A 16657-nucleotide genomic window follows, 5' to 3' on the forward strand; every position below is an offset into this window, starting at 1 on the left:
TGATGTTGGCTATCCTAAAAGTTTATAATTTAAAATTTGAAATATTAACACTACGGTGATAGTAATAACCAAAAATTATTCAGAGTAAGTGGTTATGCAATAAATTTATTATCGGTATAAATATGTAGTGATAATCTATATTTAGAAACTGAGTATTGTACCGTTTTATAAAAAGTTTCTTTCGTTTACAAAAAATTCGTTATTTACTCTGAATGAGAAATTGTGATTGGTTGAAATATGTGTAGGTAATTTATGTGGATATCCGTCAAAGGCTGGACTTTGATGAGGTTAGTAAAAGGAAATAAAATCTTCGTTGCGTGAGTGTCTTTCACCTAAGAAATCTTTACGTGCTTACTAATATGTCACATAATAGCCTAAAATCTATTGGACATGGATTTTGCGATGCCATTTTTTCCAGTTCACCCATTAATTTTGATAAGGAAAATACAAATTCTCTTAATATAACGTAAGTTTACATTTTATGCATACATTTGCATTTACATTTGTGTTAAGAAATATTTACTGACACCTTTTATATTGTTAATGTTATTTTACTTCTATTTTTTAGAGAAAAGACATGTTCTGGTTTGCTTAACACGCCTCAAAAAGGGAATCAAAATCAAAGTGAATACAAATGTTTAAAACGCGAAAAACGTAAAATATTGTTTGATACTAAAATGGTCGAAAATTCGAAATTGACAGATCTACCTTTTAATACAAATCTGAATCATTCAAAGTCTATAAATGCACTTCAGAGGAAACAAATTTTATTTCCTGAAAATATAGCATCTAATGAAAAATATAAAACTTCTACAAAAGTAGTATGTACCACTTCATTGAATGATAAGACACCCACTATCCATTTTTGTACACCCAAACAACATAAATTACGTAATGTTGCAAGCAGTAAAAAAATGGATGTTTTGCCTTTACATAGAACACCTACAAAACATTATTTTAGTGACAGTGCATTGTCTGAAGCTACACCTGATTGCTTTAGCACAGTGCAAGTAGAAACGCCATGTAAAACAAATGAAATTTGTTTAGAGGATCAGACAATATGTGATGGTGAAAGTAGCAATTTGATTGTGGGAATACGCGTTAGACCTTTAAATACAAAGTAAGTTTATATAATACTAAATGTTTAAAATGTTATATTAAAATAATTTTTTTCATTTTTCACTACTTTAGAGAATTAAGTGACTCAAAGATTACATCAGTTGTACAAGTAAATGGTCAGAATATTGTTGTTAACTGTGAACCTAGCCAATATATTTTTACGTATGATCATTGTTTTATATCGTATGCGGATTCAGCTAAATCTGACCATGCCAATCAAGAAACTGTATTTAAATACATGGTTTTGCCATTAGTACAGAATGCTTTTGAAGGCTACAATGTTTGCTTATTTGCTTATGGACAAACAGGATCTGGTAAAAGTTACAGTATGATGGGTCAAGAATCTTTACAGATGAATTTAGCACAGTTTGATGAATTCACTGGTATTATTCCAAGATTCTGTCAAGAATTATTTACAAGAATACATACAAACAAGAACATTAAAACTACAGTAGAAATTAGTTATTTTGAAATTTATAATGAAAAAATACATGATCTCTTAACGAATGTTAACAATGGAATAAAGAGAACTCCTCTTAAAGTGAGAGAACACCCTGTTTTTGGTCCTTATATTGTTAACTTAAGCCAACATTGTGTACAAAACTACAAAGACTTACAGGTACGTCCAGTTATATGTTATAAAATTGTTTAATTACCTGAATAATTATTTAATTATTGATGTATATTACTATAAATACATTTGTTTTAGTTTTGGCTTAGAGTAGGAAATTCACAGCGAGCTACTGCAGCAACTGGAATGAATGAAAAAAGTTCAAGATCTCATAGTATATTTAGTATTATACTAACACAAACACATGTGAATAATCAGGTAGCTGAAGAATCCATAGATGCTAGTCGTCGTAGTAAAATTAATTTAGTAGATCTGGCAGGCAGTGAGAGACTAAGTCAGACTTGTGCCAGTGGTGATAGATTAAAGGTTTGTTTTATTCCAGTTCATTGTTTGATTATATTTTATAATATTTTTTCTAATACAATACGTTTAATTATGTTTAACAGGAAGGTGTATCCATTAATAAATCATTGCTCACATTAGGAAAAGTAATCGCATCTCTTGCTGAAAATATGACTAATCGCAAGCGAGGTTTCGTTCCATATCGAGAGTCAGTTCTTACATGGCTATTGAAGGTAAGTAACATTAAAATAAATAAAAATTTATTTGTATTGTGAATGAAAATCATAATGTGTGTCTACACTAATATTACAATAATGCAAAAAGAATTGTCTCAACAATTTTGTTTATTACTGTCTTTTAACAAAGCATATTATTTTAGCAGTCTACAAACGTCAATTTTATGACGATAATATTATTTTAGTACATATAAACACTTATATGAAAATGGTTATTGATTATTACTTGTATAAATGATATTTCTTTTTACCATTTTGAAACTTGGAAACTATGTTAGATACTATTCATTTTTTAAGATGTTTCTTTCAATATAGTTTTACATGTAAATTCAGTCTTACAGATTATTCAACCCTCCATTGAATATTTATCTAATTCTAATTTTTCACCATAGTTAAAGAATTCACAATAAAATAATGTAAAGTCGTTTGTGAAAGAAAAACTTAACATTTATATTTTATGCATATAATATAAATGTAGTTGTTACATTTTTTAAATCTTAAATTTTTTTAAATGCTTTTAAATTATCTTAACAAAATTATTTTTTTGTACCATTTATATATACATAATAACGTTTCATATACTGCACAGTGTATTGGAAGAAAGTAAAAACTTTAATATGTAATACATCATTTTATCCTATGAATGCTTATAAATTGTGGAAAAGTAATATTTGAAATTACAAAGGCCGGGTGTTTTGGCTTCGATTTAGATGAAACATAGCAGGCTTAAAGAACAGCTAAGAATAGTAAATACGTATTTTTTGTAAGCTGCGATAACTCAAGTTTAAAGAGTGAAAGTATGCTCCAAAATTCAACACCTGAAAAACTAATTAGAAAACGGTTAAAAATAGTAACAATTATTTTGAAAGTAAATTGTATAGTTTCTGACGTATTATATAAAAGTGCTAGAGTTAACAAAAATGTTCAGCAATATTTAAACAAAAATTTGACCATATTTATTTAACGAGATATAGCGACTGTTTATATAACAAAAAATTGTATTTTTTATTCCAAAAACAAATATATGTACACATATGTACTTGCCTCAACAAATAATATAAAAATTCTATTCTGTTGGATGCTTATCTACTGGCATCAAAGCCAATCCCTGTGGTACTTGTGTCAACTCTGACTGCTTGTAATATATTTGTTGAAACAGATACTGTTTACAACTCTTGTAAATTAATTACAGCAAATGGAATCTATGTATAAATTACATTATGCATTTTGTGTATTTTTAGATATTATGTATCTCCAAATTTTTGTGAATGTTACTTCAGGATATTTGAAGGGACGGGATTTTTTATTTCTGATCTCAAAAGTAGCATCGATATTGATTTCTCAAAAATTTTCACATTAATTTCCAAACTGTTAATCTTTCAAGCAATTTACAGCCATGTTTATTCAAAGAGATATAGTGAATGTTAATCCTATAAACATCATAATTCTACTTTCTGCTATCTTTAATTCATGAGACCAGTGTTTAACGCCTACTCGTGATGCAGAAGAAAATTTAAAAGACGTTTTATTTGACTTAATTGTAAAACGCGTTTAAGATACGGCTTTTCATGGTTGAAGAGATGTCTCTGAAAATGGATGGGGTGCTGGTGAAGATGGAAATCCAGGATGTCATTTTGGACTGGACAGACAAATGTAAAGACAATAGAACATCGAATCTGCCTAATATTTACGAAGAAAAATTTGTTTATAGACGTAATAAAGAATTTATGGTTTTTTAGTACACGTAGAAAGTTGTGCAATATTGGAATAGTGGTAAATCAAAATGATTAAAATTTAACATCGTATGTTGTAAATTCCGACTTGTGAAATCTGAAAAACTATTTTGCAAGTGGGCTTTACAAGTTAAAAGTAGAAGCTTTCAAAACAAGAAAATAAAGTATATTGTGGAACAAATATTTAATAAGTTCTTGGAAGCTTGATGGTTAAGTATAGATGTGTGTCGATAGACTCTACAAGTAAAAAGTTAGAAAATTTATCAATATTTAAAATCGGTCGCACTTGAATAATGAATTTAAAAAGAGAAAAGTAACAAGGTTCGTCAATAGGAATGCGGCAAATCGAGAGGAGGATATGCATTTGCAGTGTAACATACTTCTAGCTGAAGTAAAATCGTATATAGTTCGGAACGGATTTTAATTTTAATTTGAAATTATACATTCGGGGCATACTTTGGCAGGAAAAAGGTACTCAAATTATAGAAGTCAGAGTTCAGTCACTTTTGTCAATTAGTCATAGTTATGTCATCCAACCTATCACTTTTGCAGAGGTACATGTAAAAATACACAAAGTGTCTAAAATAAAATGTATACTGCAATATTCAAAGGATGAAATAGATCTGTATGTAGATTCTAGTGGAACTATAAATGTATACCTATGTATTGTTTTTGGAATAAAAACTGCAATTTTTCTTGTTATATGAATAATTGCTGTATCTTTTCAAATAAATAACAATTATTTATTTTTTTTTAACATTCTTAAACATTTTTTGTTAACTTTAACATTTTTTTCTAATACACAAAAAGGTATACAATAGAGATAGAGAGGAGTTAATTCTGTGGGATCGAACTTTCGAGGGTAATGTTAAAAACTAAGAAAGCCTGCAAAGTTTCATCTAATTTGGAGCTGGAATGCACGGCCCTTCCTTATTAGTATAATAATATGCACATACTATTAAAACATGAATTATTTACCACAATGTTTGCAAGAATATATGTACATATGTAAGTTTGTGCATACATATATGTATATATATATATATATATGTGTGTGTACATATCTATGTGTATATAGAGTAAAATAGTAAAAATTTGTGTATTCTTACTTTCAAATTATATTTGGAAGATTGAAAAGTACGAAAATAAATTATTCTTATATCGATTAATTAATGTAATTATAAATCTCAGACTAATGTAATTATAAATCTCACATATAAACATAAGTAACATGTAAAATTCGAACACGATGACATATTAAATATGTCTTACCTGTTTAGTCATTTCTATGTATTATGTTTTACATGTAAGGTTTATCTATTTTGATAACAATTTTTTGAAAACATGTTATAATTATGCAGTACGCAAAAATACGATACGATTTTAATTACATTACTTTTCCTTTATGTTTTTTGATTCATTGGAGATTTTTAATATTTCATTTTCGACTTTCGATGGTCGGTTGTCGATACTCAATTTTCCATCTCTAATATTTGTGATTTCTTGTTCTTCTTCTTCTTCGTGAATCTCTTCACAAGAATTCCTTCGTGATTTGCCTCTTATGTAAGCTGCTAGGCTTCTTCTTTTGCTTTCCCGGCACAAGTGACAGTTCTCTTTCGATAGTAGCTTTTGTTCATGATGTTGTTGCAATAATCGTTGACAATGATTCTGTGTTGATCTTCCTGGAAAATATTTGTATTCTTCTATTGCAATATATTGTTCTCTAAGAAAATGCATCGAACTGTGATTTGCCGGTAGCTAATTTTTATATTGTCAAAAACAATTACATGGACAATAGTTTAATGGTCATATTTGCTGTTCAAAATAATTAAAGGGTCATATACACAAATGACTTTATTGTTCTGTCAGATAATTAAAATTTTAAAACTTTTAACTTTATGTTGTACGAGTTAAATATTTAATAGAAATATTACGGTATTAGATACAAAATATTTCTTTCATCTCTAAAATTTAGTTGAAAGGTGCAATTTCTAATTATTTTGTTCAATTTACTATTTATATAGGTATAGCAATATGTAAAACGAAAATATGTACTGTTGTTGAACAGTTTTGTTTTAGGAACAGAACTCCATTGCCATGTTGGAATTATTGTTATGTTTAATTGACTATTCATAGATCTCTCTTTTAAAGCAATAGGTTTGCCGTCAATACCGAGTAAGATTTTTTCGAAGGTGACGTGCTTTGCTGCACGTAGACTTCTGGGAATTTTACCAATGCCCCGACTCGTCGTTCCCTAGTATTACAAACACTTCTTACTGAATGAAGCAAAGTGATGCATACATGTATTCCTCTGCCTATATCGCTCTATACAAACCTCCTGCGGCTAACCTTTCAAAGTGTGAACCTTATTATCAGATTACAATATGATAAAAAGAAACGATCATTGTGTAAGATAAAAAGACGTCAAGGAATGAAGTAGCGATCAACGAGTACAATAGAATACTTTTACGAGATAAAATTAATCGAAAATTACATTTCTTCTATCCAGTTATTTGAATCGCCACGTGCACCATTTAAATCGATTGAACATAAATCGAGCAACCTTTAAAAAGCTTTGAATTGAATTCAACTATTTCATAGTCATATTTGTTTCAATTCATGTCGCAAAATTCGCACCCAAATGCGAGTCAACAATCGCGACACATCTTTTATAAAGTGGTCAACTAAAAATAGATCCGCGCATGCACAGTAAACGTATGAAACGGAATGTTTGAAGATAAATTATTACGGAAACTTATTTACATTAAGAAATACTAACTCTCATTAAATACTAAACTTTTTTGTACATGTAGTTTACAATTTCTATGTTTGTGACGAGTGATTACAATCCATGCATCGTACTCGTTATCGTGCGATATTTTTAATCTTGTTTATACTTGTTAGTGTGTTGTACCAGTTATAAAAAGTATTTTTAGATCCTTGTATCCTTTTAACTACACATATGTAAAGGTAAATATGTGTGGTGCTGTTATAAAGTAAAAGTAACGATATACAAATAATAATAGTGGGCTTATTATGAATGATAAATCCGATCGTTAGTATATTATATTACAATCGTGGTAACCACAGTCACAATCGTAAACATGTTTGTTTTTAACGTCTTGAGTCAAACGTGTTTTGATATTATATTTACGTAATTAATGATATTCACTGAAATATACTTTTTACAATATTAGCTTCTTATACGAGATTTTACTAAGATGATTGATTTACTTATAGAGAGGGAAATATTAAATCCTGAACGCTGGGCTACCTTTCTCGCATGGTCCCTGCGTTTTAACATATTCGCGTCACTAAGATTCACAGACCTATAGAACTGGTTGCAAATAACATATACTGTGTATTTTATTCACTAAAAGGTGATTATTGTATGACATTCCACGTATATTTAATTCTTTCGTCAGTTTTAGTCATTATTTCAAACAGTAAAGTCGGAAACTTTGAAAAATTATTATTACCATTATTTACCGCTCAAACGCTGAAAATCAGGCAATTAACATTTGTAGAAAGATTGTTTTTACAATTTTATAACGTAACTGACACAAAATACACTGCTAATACCTGATTATAATGTCAGAAAAAGACTTTAAGGTAACACGTCCAGTGTTCTGATTTACACGTGTTAACCGTATTTATAAATACACTAATGTTTTTGAATTACGATAATGGTAATTTCAAAACGTAATGTATGATAAATAATGCGGAGAACTGCCTTCGGGCAACCAGTTCTCCGCCGATAACACAAAGGGAGGGGCCAACTACGTTGCATAGAAATGCTTCAGAGTTGTTCATCGTGCACGATTGACGAATGCTTCAATTGAAAATGTGGAAATTAATTTTGTATCGATCATTTTGTTACCACTTTCATCAGAGCACAAGATAATTTATGTCAAACTAGATTAATAATTGATACACTATTTAAATCTTAGCAAATTTTGTATATAACGCATATTTGAGAGTTTTCTATTGAAGTATATTACCGATTAGAGAAAACCGTTACGAATACGTAACAGTTATTTGTTTACTATCGATTCAAACGTACCATCATGGAAGTAGTCTTTGTTCCAAGGCTGCTCGTAGTCCCGGTACTGTTGACTTCTGAAGAAACCGTATGTCAAAACTTCGGGGACATAAACTAGATCCATCCTCGTTCGGTGTTTATTTCAATTTGTTGCCGCTCTTTACCGTGAAAATTTTTTCACATCTCTACGCATAGATCGGTATGCTCCTCGTTGTATATTCGTCGGTCGACTATTTAGTATTTGCCTTAAAGCACGTCTTAATGCGTACTCGGCAACGCCGATATCTTTTTGTACTACTTTTACGTTTTGTAAATAAGCGTACCGAACGATCACAAAGTTACTTCGCCTTTCTAAAATCAAAGCGAAAGTTTTTTTCAGTCAGCTACGCTTCAGTCAGAAGATCGTTCGTTTCGGGTGTTCCTTCTTTTTTCGGTCGAGGACAACTTGCTGGTAAACAGTCGGACGGTACCCACGCTGGTATTAGTAATGTCAAAGAAAAAGCGATTGCCAAAAGTCAAGATCTCGTCGTGCTCGAAATGCTACGATGTTTTGCTTCAAACTAAAGGAGTATGGACGCTGTGCGTGTAATGTTTATCCGTCGGTGTTTCCCTTTCCATCGGTTCTTGACTCTCCGTTCCTCTCAGTTGTTGCCGCACGCTCTTCGGCAGTGCTTCACCCCTCCTTTTTCTCCAATCATCTTTACGAATTAATCGCGGATTTTACGTTTGCATTTCCCTCTTCTCTTGGTTTTTCTTGTACTTATTGGCTATAATACTCTATATAATAGGACTTATGAGAAGCCTGAAGCCTATGATATGTCTTTTACTTACTTTACAGAAGATGCTATTTAAGATTTATATTGTCGTGCACACTAAATGGAAACATAAATAAATAGTAGCAGTTGTAAGAAAAATAATTCTATAGTTTATATTTAATAATGTCGATTATTTTAATCATTAGCTATGTTTCTCTAGTCCATATGATTCGCTTTCATTTGATTGAACCTCAAGTTACACTTCATATTAGTTTATAAACAATTTATCCACGTATAGTTTACAAGTATCGAACTAGCTTATTCTTTTATACCTTTGTTGTTAGTTTTATGCGAGTACAGAATTTTATAACGGATTTGTCAATTTGACGGCGATCTTTATAGCGATCTAAGTATAATCAAATTTTCGTTAATTTTTATTTTTATTATAATTGAAATTTATTTATCGAGTAGGTGGCTTTTATATCTCTCATCATAACGTATGACTTTCAACTTCTATGAATCATATCTTATTGTTTTGCACGTGTCTATCTTGTCTATCAAAAAACGAAAGACAATATTGTTTACATATAATATTTCTAGGTTATTATTAGCAACTGTCATCAACGTAACATAACATTCTCGATAAATGAGCGACAGAAAATATTTATTTATTTGCACGTGTCTTGTCGTGCATCGCTAAATGTCTATCTTGAGAATCATGGTAGTAACGCAAAAATGGCCTCTTCCGATAACTATTATCCTACGGTGCTCTAATGCTTTCATAGTAAGTGCAAATTCAGTGATAATTGTTTATCATTGAGGTATGCATGCGTCACCAAGTTGGACAAGGTTATAACATTTTATGCGCAATTTTTTTTGCACGTTATCGATGCGAAACTAGATTCTAAAATATTATTTACCTCTGGTAGTTAGCTCATTGATAACTTAAAAATTTTTCTTTAAAAATACTTTGAAAAATGTTAAGTATATTTTAATAGTCACAAATGGAATATATCTATTCTATTTTATGACAAGATTGATTATATAATCGATTAGGGTAAATTCATTTGTGTATTTTACCGTGTGTAAATCAAACGTATGTCATAAAAGTTCTTTCTTCGGACAACTGTAATTCCTACAAAAAGCAAATGTGAATAAATACAGTCTATTACTGATAACGTCACAAGATTACAAGCTATAACATAAGATAAGCGAAAGTGGAATCGTTTCAAGAATTTTTTGCGTTTAATATTAAAAATATATACACTACATAAAAAAGAGATCGTTTATAATATTGTGGTTCAGATATGTTAATTATAAGTTTTCTTTATAAACAATTAACCATTTCTTCGCAATCAAAAACTTCTACCAAATACAGTTTGAACATTCAAATCGATAACGTATCTGATAAAAAGAGAAATTTGTAATTTATCGTTAAACGTTAATTGATAAGATCGCATTGGTATTTAATATGCGATGTCTGATATTTCTTTAATGATTGTTTGCGATTAAAATGTTTGTGCAGTAAATAAATGTTTGCATCAAAATTAAAAAATTTAATGATTCCCCTTGTTCATCGAAAGGATTTCACTAACTAATAATACCACGTGCAAAACACGCGCCTAAACAAATATTGAAGTGATAACGCACAAAAGCGAACGCAAAGGTGGAAGATATTTTTTCCCATCGCTGAATATAGATTATACGACACAGTTGACACACTTTTATGTGCATGCATGAACGGGGAATCTTATGTTTCATTTGCGGTCTTATCATTTTATTAACTGTATCAGGATAATGTTGAAAAGAAAACGTCAAGGTGTGATAGCTAAGTAGTACTCAGGACAGATTAAAGTGCAATCATTCTTTTAATACCCTGTCTTTTTATCATACAATATACTGATAACAAGTATTTATACGTAAACAATCAAGATTAAATTGGGTAGATTGCCTTGAATCATGATATCCGAAATATAGGATCTAAAGTAGAATTTGCACAGTAATTATTTTTATTGCAATTAATCAACGAATGACACAATCATGACAACCAAATCTATAATTGATTAATCATTATCGAGGTTGGTAGATAATAAAAACGTAGTAAATTAACGAATGTATAGTTTCTAAAAGATTTTGTTTAAATCTATTACGAATTATGAATTTTGTTTAAATTTATTAGGAAAGTCTCGGAGGAAATTCCAGAACAGCGATGCTTGGGACCGTGTCACCGGCTAATATACATGTGGATGAAACACTTTCAACCCTTCGATACGCTTGTCAAGTGCGAGCTATTGTTAATCGTATTCGAATCAATGAAGATCCACACGAAAAATTAATTGGGTATGTAATGTATACTTAATGCGTATTCTATAATTTAACAATATTTCATTCGTATGTTATATAAATCCAAAAGTTTTAAATTATTTAAATTCTTATAACTTTCGTTTATTGCGCAAATAAATAGAAAAATATTTATTTTACATATAGCTATTAGTTATTTAAATTTAATAGCTTTTATTTATTATTTATACACTTTTCAAAAGTTCTCAAAAGTTCTAAAAAATGTTCAAAACTAAATGGACCTTAAAGTTTGAAACGGTAAAATAAAGGAGAGGAACTCCTGCATACTGCCGATATATTATATATAAAATTATTATATATTTAATTTTACCGATAAGTCTAACCTAAGAACTTTTAACGAGTATAATTATAATTTCTTTAATAGCGAGTTAAAAGCAGAAGTTTTGCGATTACGCGGTGTTCGTGAAGGATACGAGAGGCAACTTGGCGGTGTTCCGCGGCGTCTTCTCGATTGTATCGAACCGATTACCGAAAATAACGATGAAATAAAGCAGAAGCAACAAGAAATTGATAGATTAAAGGATCAGCTGAAAAAAACGGAAGAACAACTTGAGACCAATCAGATGTAAGTAAATTTAGACAAGATGTTTTTAATTTGTCATAATAAATTGTTACGTATTCTTACTCTTCCATCTTTAGCAAACATAAAAATATGCGTGTTTCATATTTTTCACCGATAATAAACTTTTAATCGGCCGTAAACACTTGCGTTATATAATAAATTGTTATTTTTTGTAGCTCGCTATTGATCTTGCATTGTCATCGATAACAAGTATATTGCTCAAATTAATTATTCCATTGTGTTTGTAGATAATTTTACGGACGGAATATCAAAAATGAGAATGTATTAAATGTTAAACAAAGTCGCATTTTTATATTATTTTTTAATCAATATCGTAGCTTTCAAAGTAAATAACGAAATAAGTTTTGTTGCATGTGATTCTCTGATTATTTCGAGTACTGTATTTTCTACCAAGGAAATAATTAGTTTAGGAAAAAGTTCGGTCGAATTAGCGCTTGTCTAAAATTGGATCGGTGTGTAAACGTGTCACTGATTATTGGTAAAAACTTGAGATTCAGTTGCATGTAATTGCAGGACCTGGTTAAAAAAATTGCAGGAAACGGAAGAGAGGAAAAATTCTGAGTTAAAATACTTGCGTCGCTGTGGGATTGCCATCGAGATTGATATTCACGAAAGCGACAAACAACCTTGTCTTATAAATCTCGCGCCCGATCCTATGTTGTCTGGTACGCTTTTATATCTGATTCCTCCAGGATTGGTTCGCATTGGCAAAAATTCCAAATCAGGAAGCTCGTCCAAAAGTTTGGATATCATGTTGGATGGACCGCTAGTTAGGCCTTTACACTGGTTAGTTCATGGGTCGTTTGCAGTCCAGTGGTTTAAAAGGAACGAATTGATCGTTCTTGTTTACTTTATCCACTTGTGCTCGTTTTTACTATCACCTAGTGCATTTTGCACATTTTTTTCGTTCGCCGCTTTGTGGTTTATGATACAAGAGTATGTGCCACCTTATTCACCATTTATTATACTCTGTTACGTATTCGTCGCCAATGCATGCTCTTTGTTCCTTTTCATGATATAATTGTTTCTAATGACATCGAAACTACCATTGCATTTAATATTATGGTTTTGAAAGGTTGCATGATGGTTTTCTCTATGGTACAATCCTTTACATGTTTTTCCAATGAGTTCTTGTATGATGGAATATTTTCAAACTTGATCGCTATAATTCATAATGCTCTAAATCTAGAATTAAAAATCATTAGGCTAACATACGCATATGTGATATTACTTTCTTTTATATATTTATTATTGTAACATTTTGTTATTTTCCTCATTTTTCCTCATTATTTTTCTTTAATTATGTTTTATGTATTTAATAGTACCATTGAAAATAGTAGCGGAAAACTTACCCTGTCGTCGGAGATGGATGGGGACACATATGTCAATGGGCAGGTATAATAATATATTTTACACACTCCTGAACAAAAAAATATGTTCTCAAGGATACATTCTAAATTTTCTAAATGCAACGAATGGTAAATAAATATTACTTTGTAGCAATATAATATATAACTACAAACTGAAGCTTTGTTGTTCTTGTGCTTATCAACGAAAGTTGTAAATTAGGAGACAGCAAAATGATAGTATACTTGAGTTTTCATTTAAATTCTTTAGTGTCTTTCTATATTTTCAGTCGCGCAAACAGAGTGTTGTGTAAACAATAAGCCTTAGAAGTGTTAGAAATATTTATTATAATAATTAGAACGAAGGAAAAAATTAAACAAAGGGAAAATTCAAATAATTTTGGAATTAAAAAAACAAAATTTATCAATTTAAAACCGCGAAATCTATGAAGAGGAGCCAGAAAGTCATTGAATTTTTTAATCTATTGAAAAATGAGAATAATTATGGTACGAAGAAGAGTAGTGGACAGCCTTTCGCGATTTTTTTTCGTAAATAACATACCGTTTTACTTACTGCATTAAATTTATGTCTCACATTACGTGAAATTTCTTGAAAAACTGAGGTTGAAAGTATTCTTAGAAGCATTCGTCGTATATTCCAGATATGTGAGAATATTATACGTCGAAAACTGAAACGGAAACCTGCATCAATAACAAGACATAAGAAGAATCATGTCAGCTTTATAAAGCGACATGTGCGATGGAAGATGAAACGTTAAAAATTTATATTTACACAAGAAATAAGATTCAATCTGGATGATTCAGAGGGCTTCGATCATTACTACTGTCACATACAAAAAAAGGAATAATTAACAAAAATACGATATCAAATAAGTGAAGGGAATATAATGATTGGTGGTGGGGGGTGGGGGGTTACATATTGGTTAGAATAGAAATACTGTGGTAATACTTTCACTTTTTAGCAAACAATGCTGCAGTTCGTATTGTCGAAATGATTTATCAACATGCTCTCCTGATTTAAAGATTATTGAGAATTAATTATTGGGGGCATCTTGTTCTAACAATCTATAGAGAAAATAGAGAGTTTCAAGAGATTGATGAATTAAAGTATGTTCTTTAAAGAAGAATGAAGTAAATTATCACAAAATTATATTCGCGTTTCATTCATTACCAAAACGAATGATCGAAATAATCGAAAATAAGGAAGGACCTAGGTGCATACCACTAAATAATATGCACTATTTATTGATAAATATACAGACACATAAAAAACTACAACTTTTGCTTTTAAATATTATATTAACGTTCGTATACCATTTATCGAATTTGGTTAATTTTGGATCTATCCTTGAGAATGTAATGGCAGTATACATGTGCTATCTTTTCAATCAGGAGAACATATGTCTTATTATTAGTTTTCATTATATATCAATTATTTTATGCAAAATGTTTTTCCTATTATAGGTTGTAACTGGTAAAATAGTTCTTCAACATGGCGATCGACTCGTAATCGGTGGAAACCATTACTTTAAAGTTTTAAATCCACACAATGAACAGAGCAATGTACAAATTTCTGCGCAAACTGTGGATTATGAATTTGCACATCAAGAAATTCTCAAAATTCAAGAAGAAAAGTAGGAGTTTTCTGAACATGTTTTTTTAACCAAGTATGCGTAGTAAAAAATAAAACAAATTAACGCTATATTATATTTTGTTTAATACAGGTTAAGAGCTGAGTTAGACGAAAGTAAACAAAAAGCGATAAAAGAATTGGAAAATGCAAAACAAGAAATTGAAATGCAATGGGGATCTCAAAAATTGTCATACGAACGTAAAATTGAAATTCTAGGTTCTACAGTTGAAGAACAAAAGCTTGCATTAAAACAAATTCATCAAAAAAAGAAAGAATTGGAACATGAAAAAGAATTGCTTGTAAACGAAGTTGAAATAAATAATAGATTAAAACAAATACAATTAGAGCAAAAGAAAGTTACAGTCACACCATATAAATCCAATTTTTTAGAAGAATTAGAAAGTATTTTAACTGAAAAGACAGCCGATGCTGAATTTGCCCTTAAAATAAAAGCCAGTACAGAAGCAATAAATGATGGCGGTGTTAGTTTGCATGAAATGCAATTATTAGTAAGAGAAGCTACTGAACGATGCAGAGAAGTTGGTATTAATTATGTATGTTTCTACTATATATATTAAATTTTAGAATATATACTTTTTATATGATTGTGTAATCAATTATTATATTGTAGGAATTTGATCAGCAACAAATAATAGTAAATAAAAGTTTAAAATCAGTGATTCGTATACGCAATAAAGATTTCATAAAAGAAACATTTTGGCAGCCAATGCAATTTTTAGACTGGGTTCATCGTTTGCGAGATTACGATATAGAAGATTCAATAAAAGAACTATATACAGTCTCAGATGAAACTTGGGAAGCCTATGAAAATACGGAAACTTTTGAAGATTCTTTAAATAACAGTCGAATTTCAATAAATATAACACCAGTAAAAAAACATTTAAATGAAAGTTTACAACAGCTTACTCTAGACACGTCTGTACTCGGAAACTCATTCGTTAATCAAACATTTGACGATTTTAAAGAACAAGAAACTGTAAGCACTTGTCTTGCACAAATAGAGCTTGCTACAAATACTTTGCGCAAATTGTATGATAGGAATGATGGAATTCAAAAAGTTACAGAATCTCTTAATGACATGCAGAATATCATCGGTAGATTACGCGAAACTTTAACAATAAGAAGCTTATGCGAATGTACAAATGAAAGCGCAAATTATGTGCAAAATTGTAATAGTATTGTAACTGAAAAGTCTGAAAATACAAATTTGACTCTTTCGGAAGATTGTAATACAAAATTTGTTACCTCGCCGACGAAGTCTACTTTACGTAATAATGTTAGAGGTATTGACAAAATCATCCAAAAGAATGTGAGATTCACTGATAAATTAAAGAAAGATGTGACTTAGTAATAGAGAAAATATATAGAATAATCCAAATTTTACAGGGGATACGTTTAAAAAACAATACTTAAAAAGAAAATTATTTTTTACAACTAAAACATGTACATTTCTTTTAGATATCTAAAAGTCGTACAATTTAAACGTTAAATGGTACTAAAGTAATACATTCAACTGTGTTAAAATTTAATTGCACTACTATATTACTTGTAACTCATAATCTTATGTAATATTTATGTATGTACATTTATCCATAGAGTTTATTCCTATCTACTTATATAAAATTCGATTAGGTCTTCTATGGTCTGTAATTACATTACAATAATGTTTTTTACCAAATAAAATAGATTTACATTTTAACAGAATATTTCTAATGTTACGAATTAGAGATGCTAGTTCACGCGATTAACTTTGTTTTATTTTAATATAGTTATTTCATATACACTTTGTATATTTTATATGAATAATAATAATAAATGAAATAAATAAATTTCATACAAATAAATGTGTTTTAAATATACCTTGCAATTTCTTTAGAACAAGGATTAATATTAC

The 16657-nt window shown here is 29.9% G+C and overlaps 2 protein-coding genes and 1 long non-coding RNA gene across 3 annotated transcripts; 1 reads left to right on the top strand and 2 right to left on the bottom strand.

Annotated features, from left to right (window-relative positions):
• Positions 1-237: 237 nt before the first annotated feature.
• Positions 238-16509, top strand: Neb (kinesin family member nebbish). Its single transcript, XM_076319007.1, has 13 exons — positions 238-287; positions 374-466; positions 569-1120; positions 1192-1738; positions 1829-2056; positions 2137-2265; positions 10978-11138; positions 11524-11724; positions 12256-12528; positions 13065-13137; positions 14574-14743; positions 14834-15296; positions 15374-16509. The coding sequence occupies exons 1-13, from the start codon at positions 253-255 to the stop codon at positions 16109-16111; spliced, it is 3663 nt and encodes a 1220-aa protein (XP_076175122.1). The 5' UTR covers positions 238-252; the 3' UTR covers positions 16112-16509.
• Positions 2044-8705, bottom strand: LOC143150706 (uncharacterized). The gene is made up of 2 exons (XM_076319155.1): positions 8065-8705; positions 2044-5683 (listed from the first exon to the last, which is right to left on the bottom strand). Exons 1-2 carry the CDS (start codon positions 8165-8167, stop codon positions 5394-5396), a joined length of 393 nt encoding a protein of 130 aa, XP_076175270.1. The 5' UTR covers positions 8168-8705; the 3' UTR covers positions 2044-5393.
• LOC143150723 (uncharacterized) lies at positions 11397-14919 on the bottom strand. Its single transcript, XR_012993139.1, has 4 exons — positions 13882-14919; positions 13663-13777; positions 13095-13162; positions 11397-12927 (listed from the first exon to the last, which is right to left on the bottom strand). It is a non-coding gene; the product is annotated as an uncharacterized LOC143150723 (long non-coding RNA).
• Positions 16510-16657: the final 148 nt, after the last annotated feature.

This window comes from Ptiloglossa arizonensis, chromosome 1 (assembly GCF_051014685.1).
Source record: "Ptiloglossa arizonensis isolate GNS036 chromosome 1, iyPtiAriz1_principal, whole genome shotgun sequence".
In the NCBI taxonomy this organism is placed as follows: domain Eukaryota; kingdom Metazoa; phylum Arthropoda; class Insecta; order Hymenoptera; family Colletidae; genus Ptiloglossa; species Ptiloglossa arizonensis.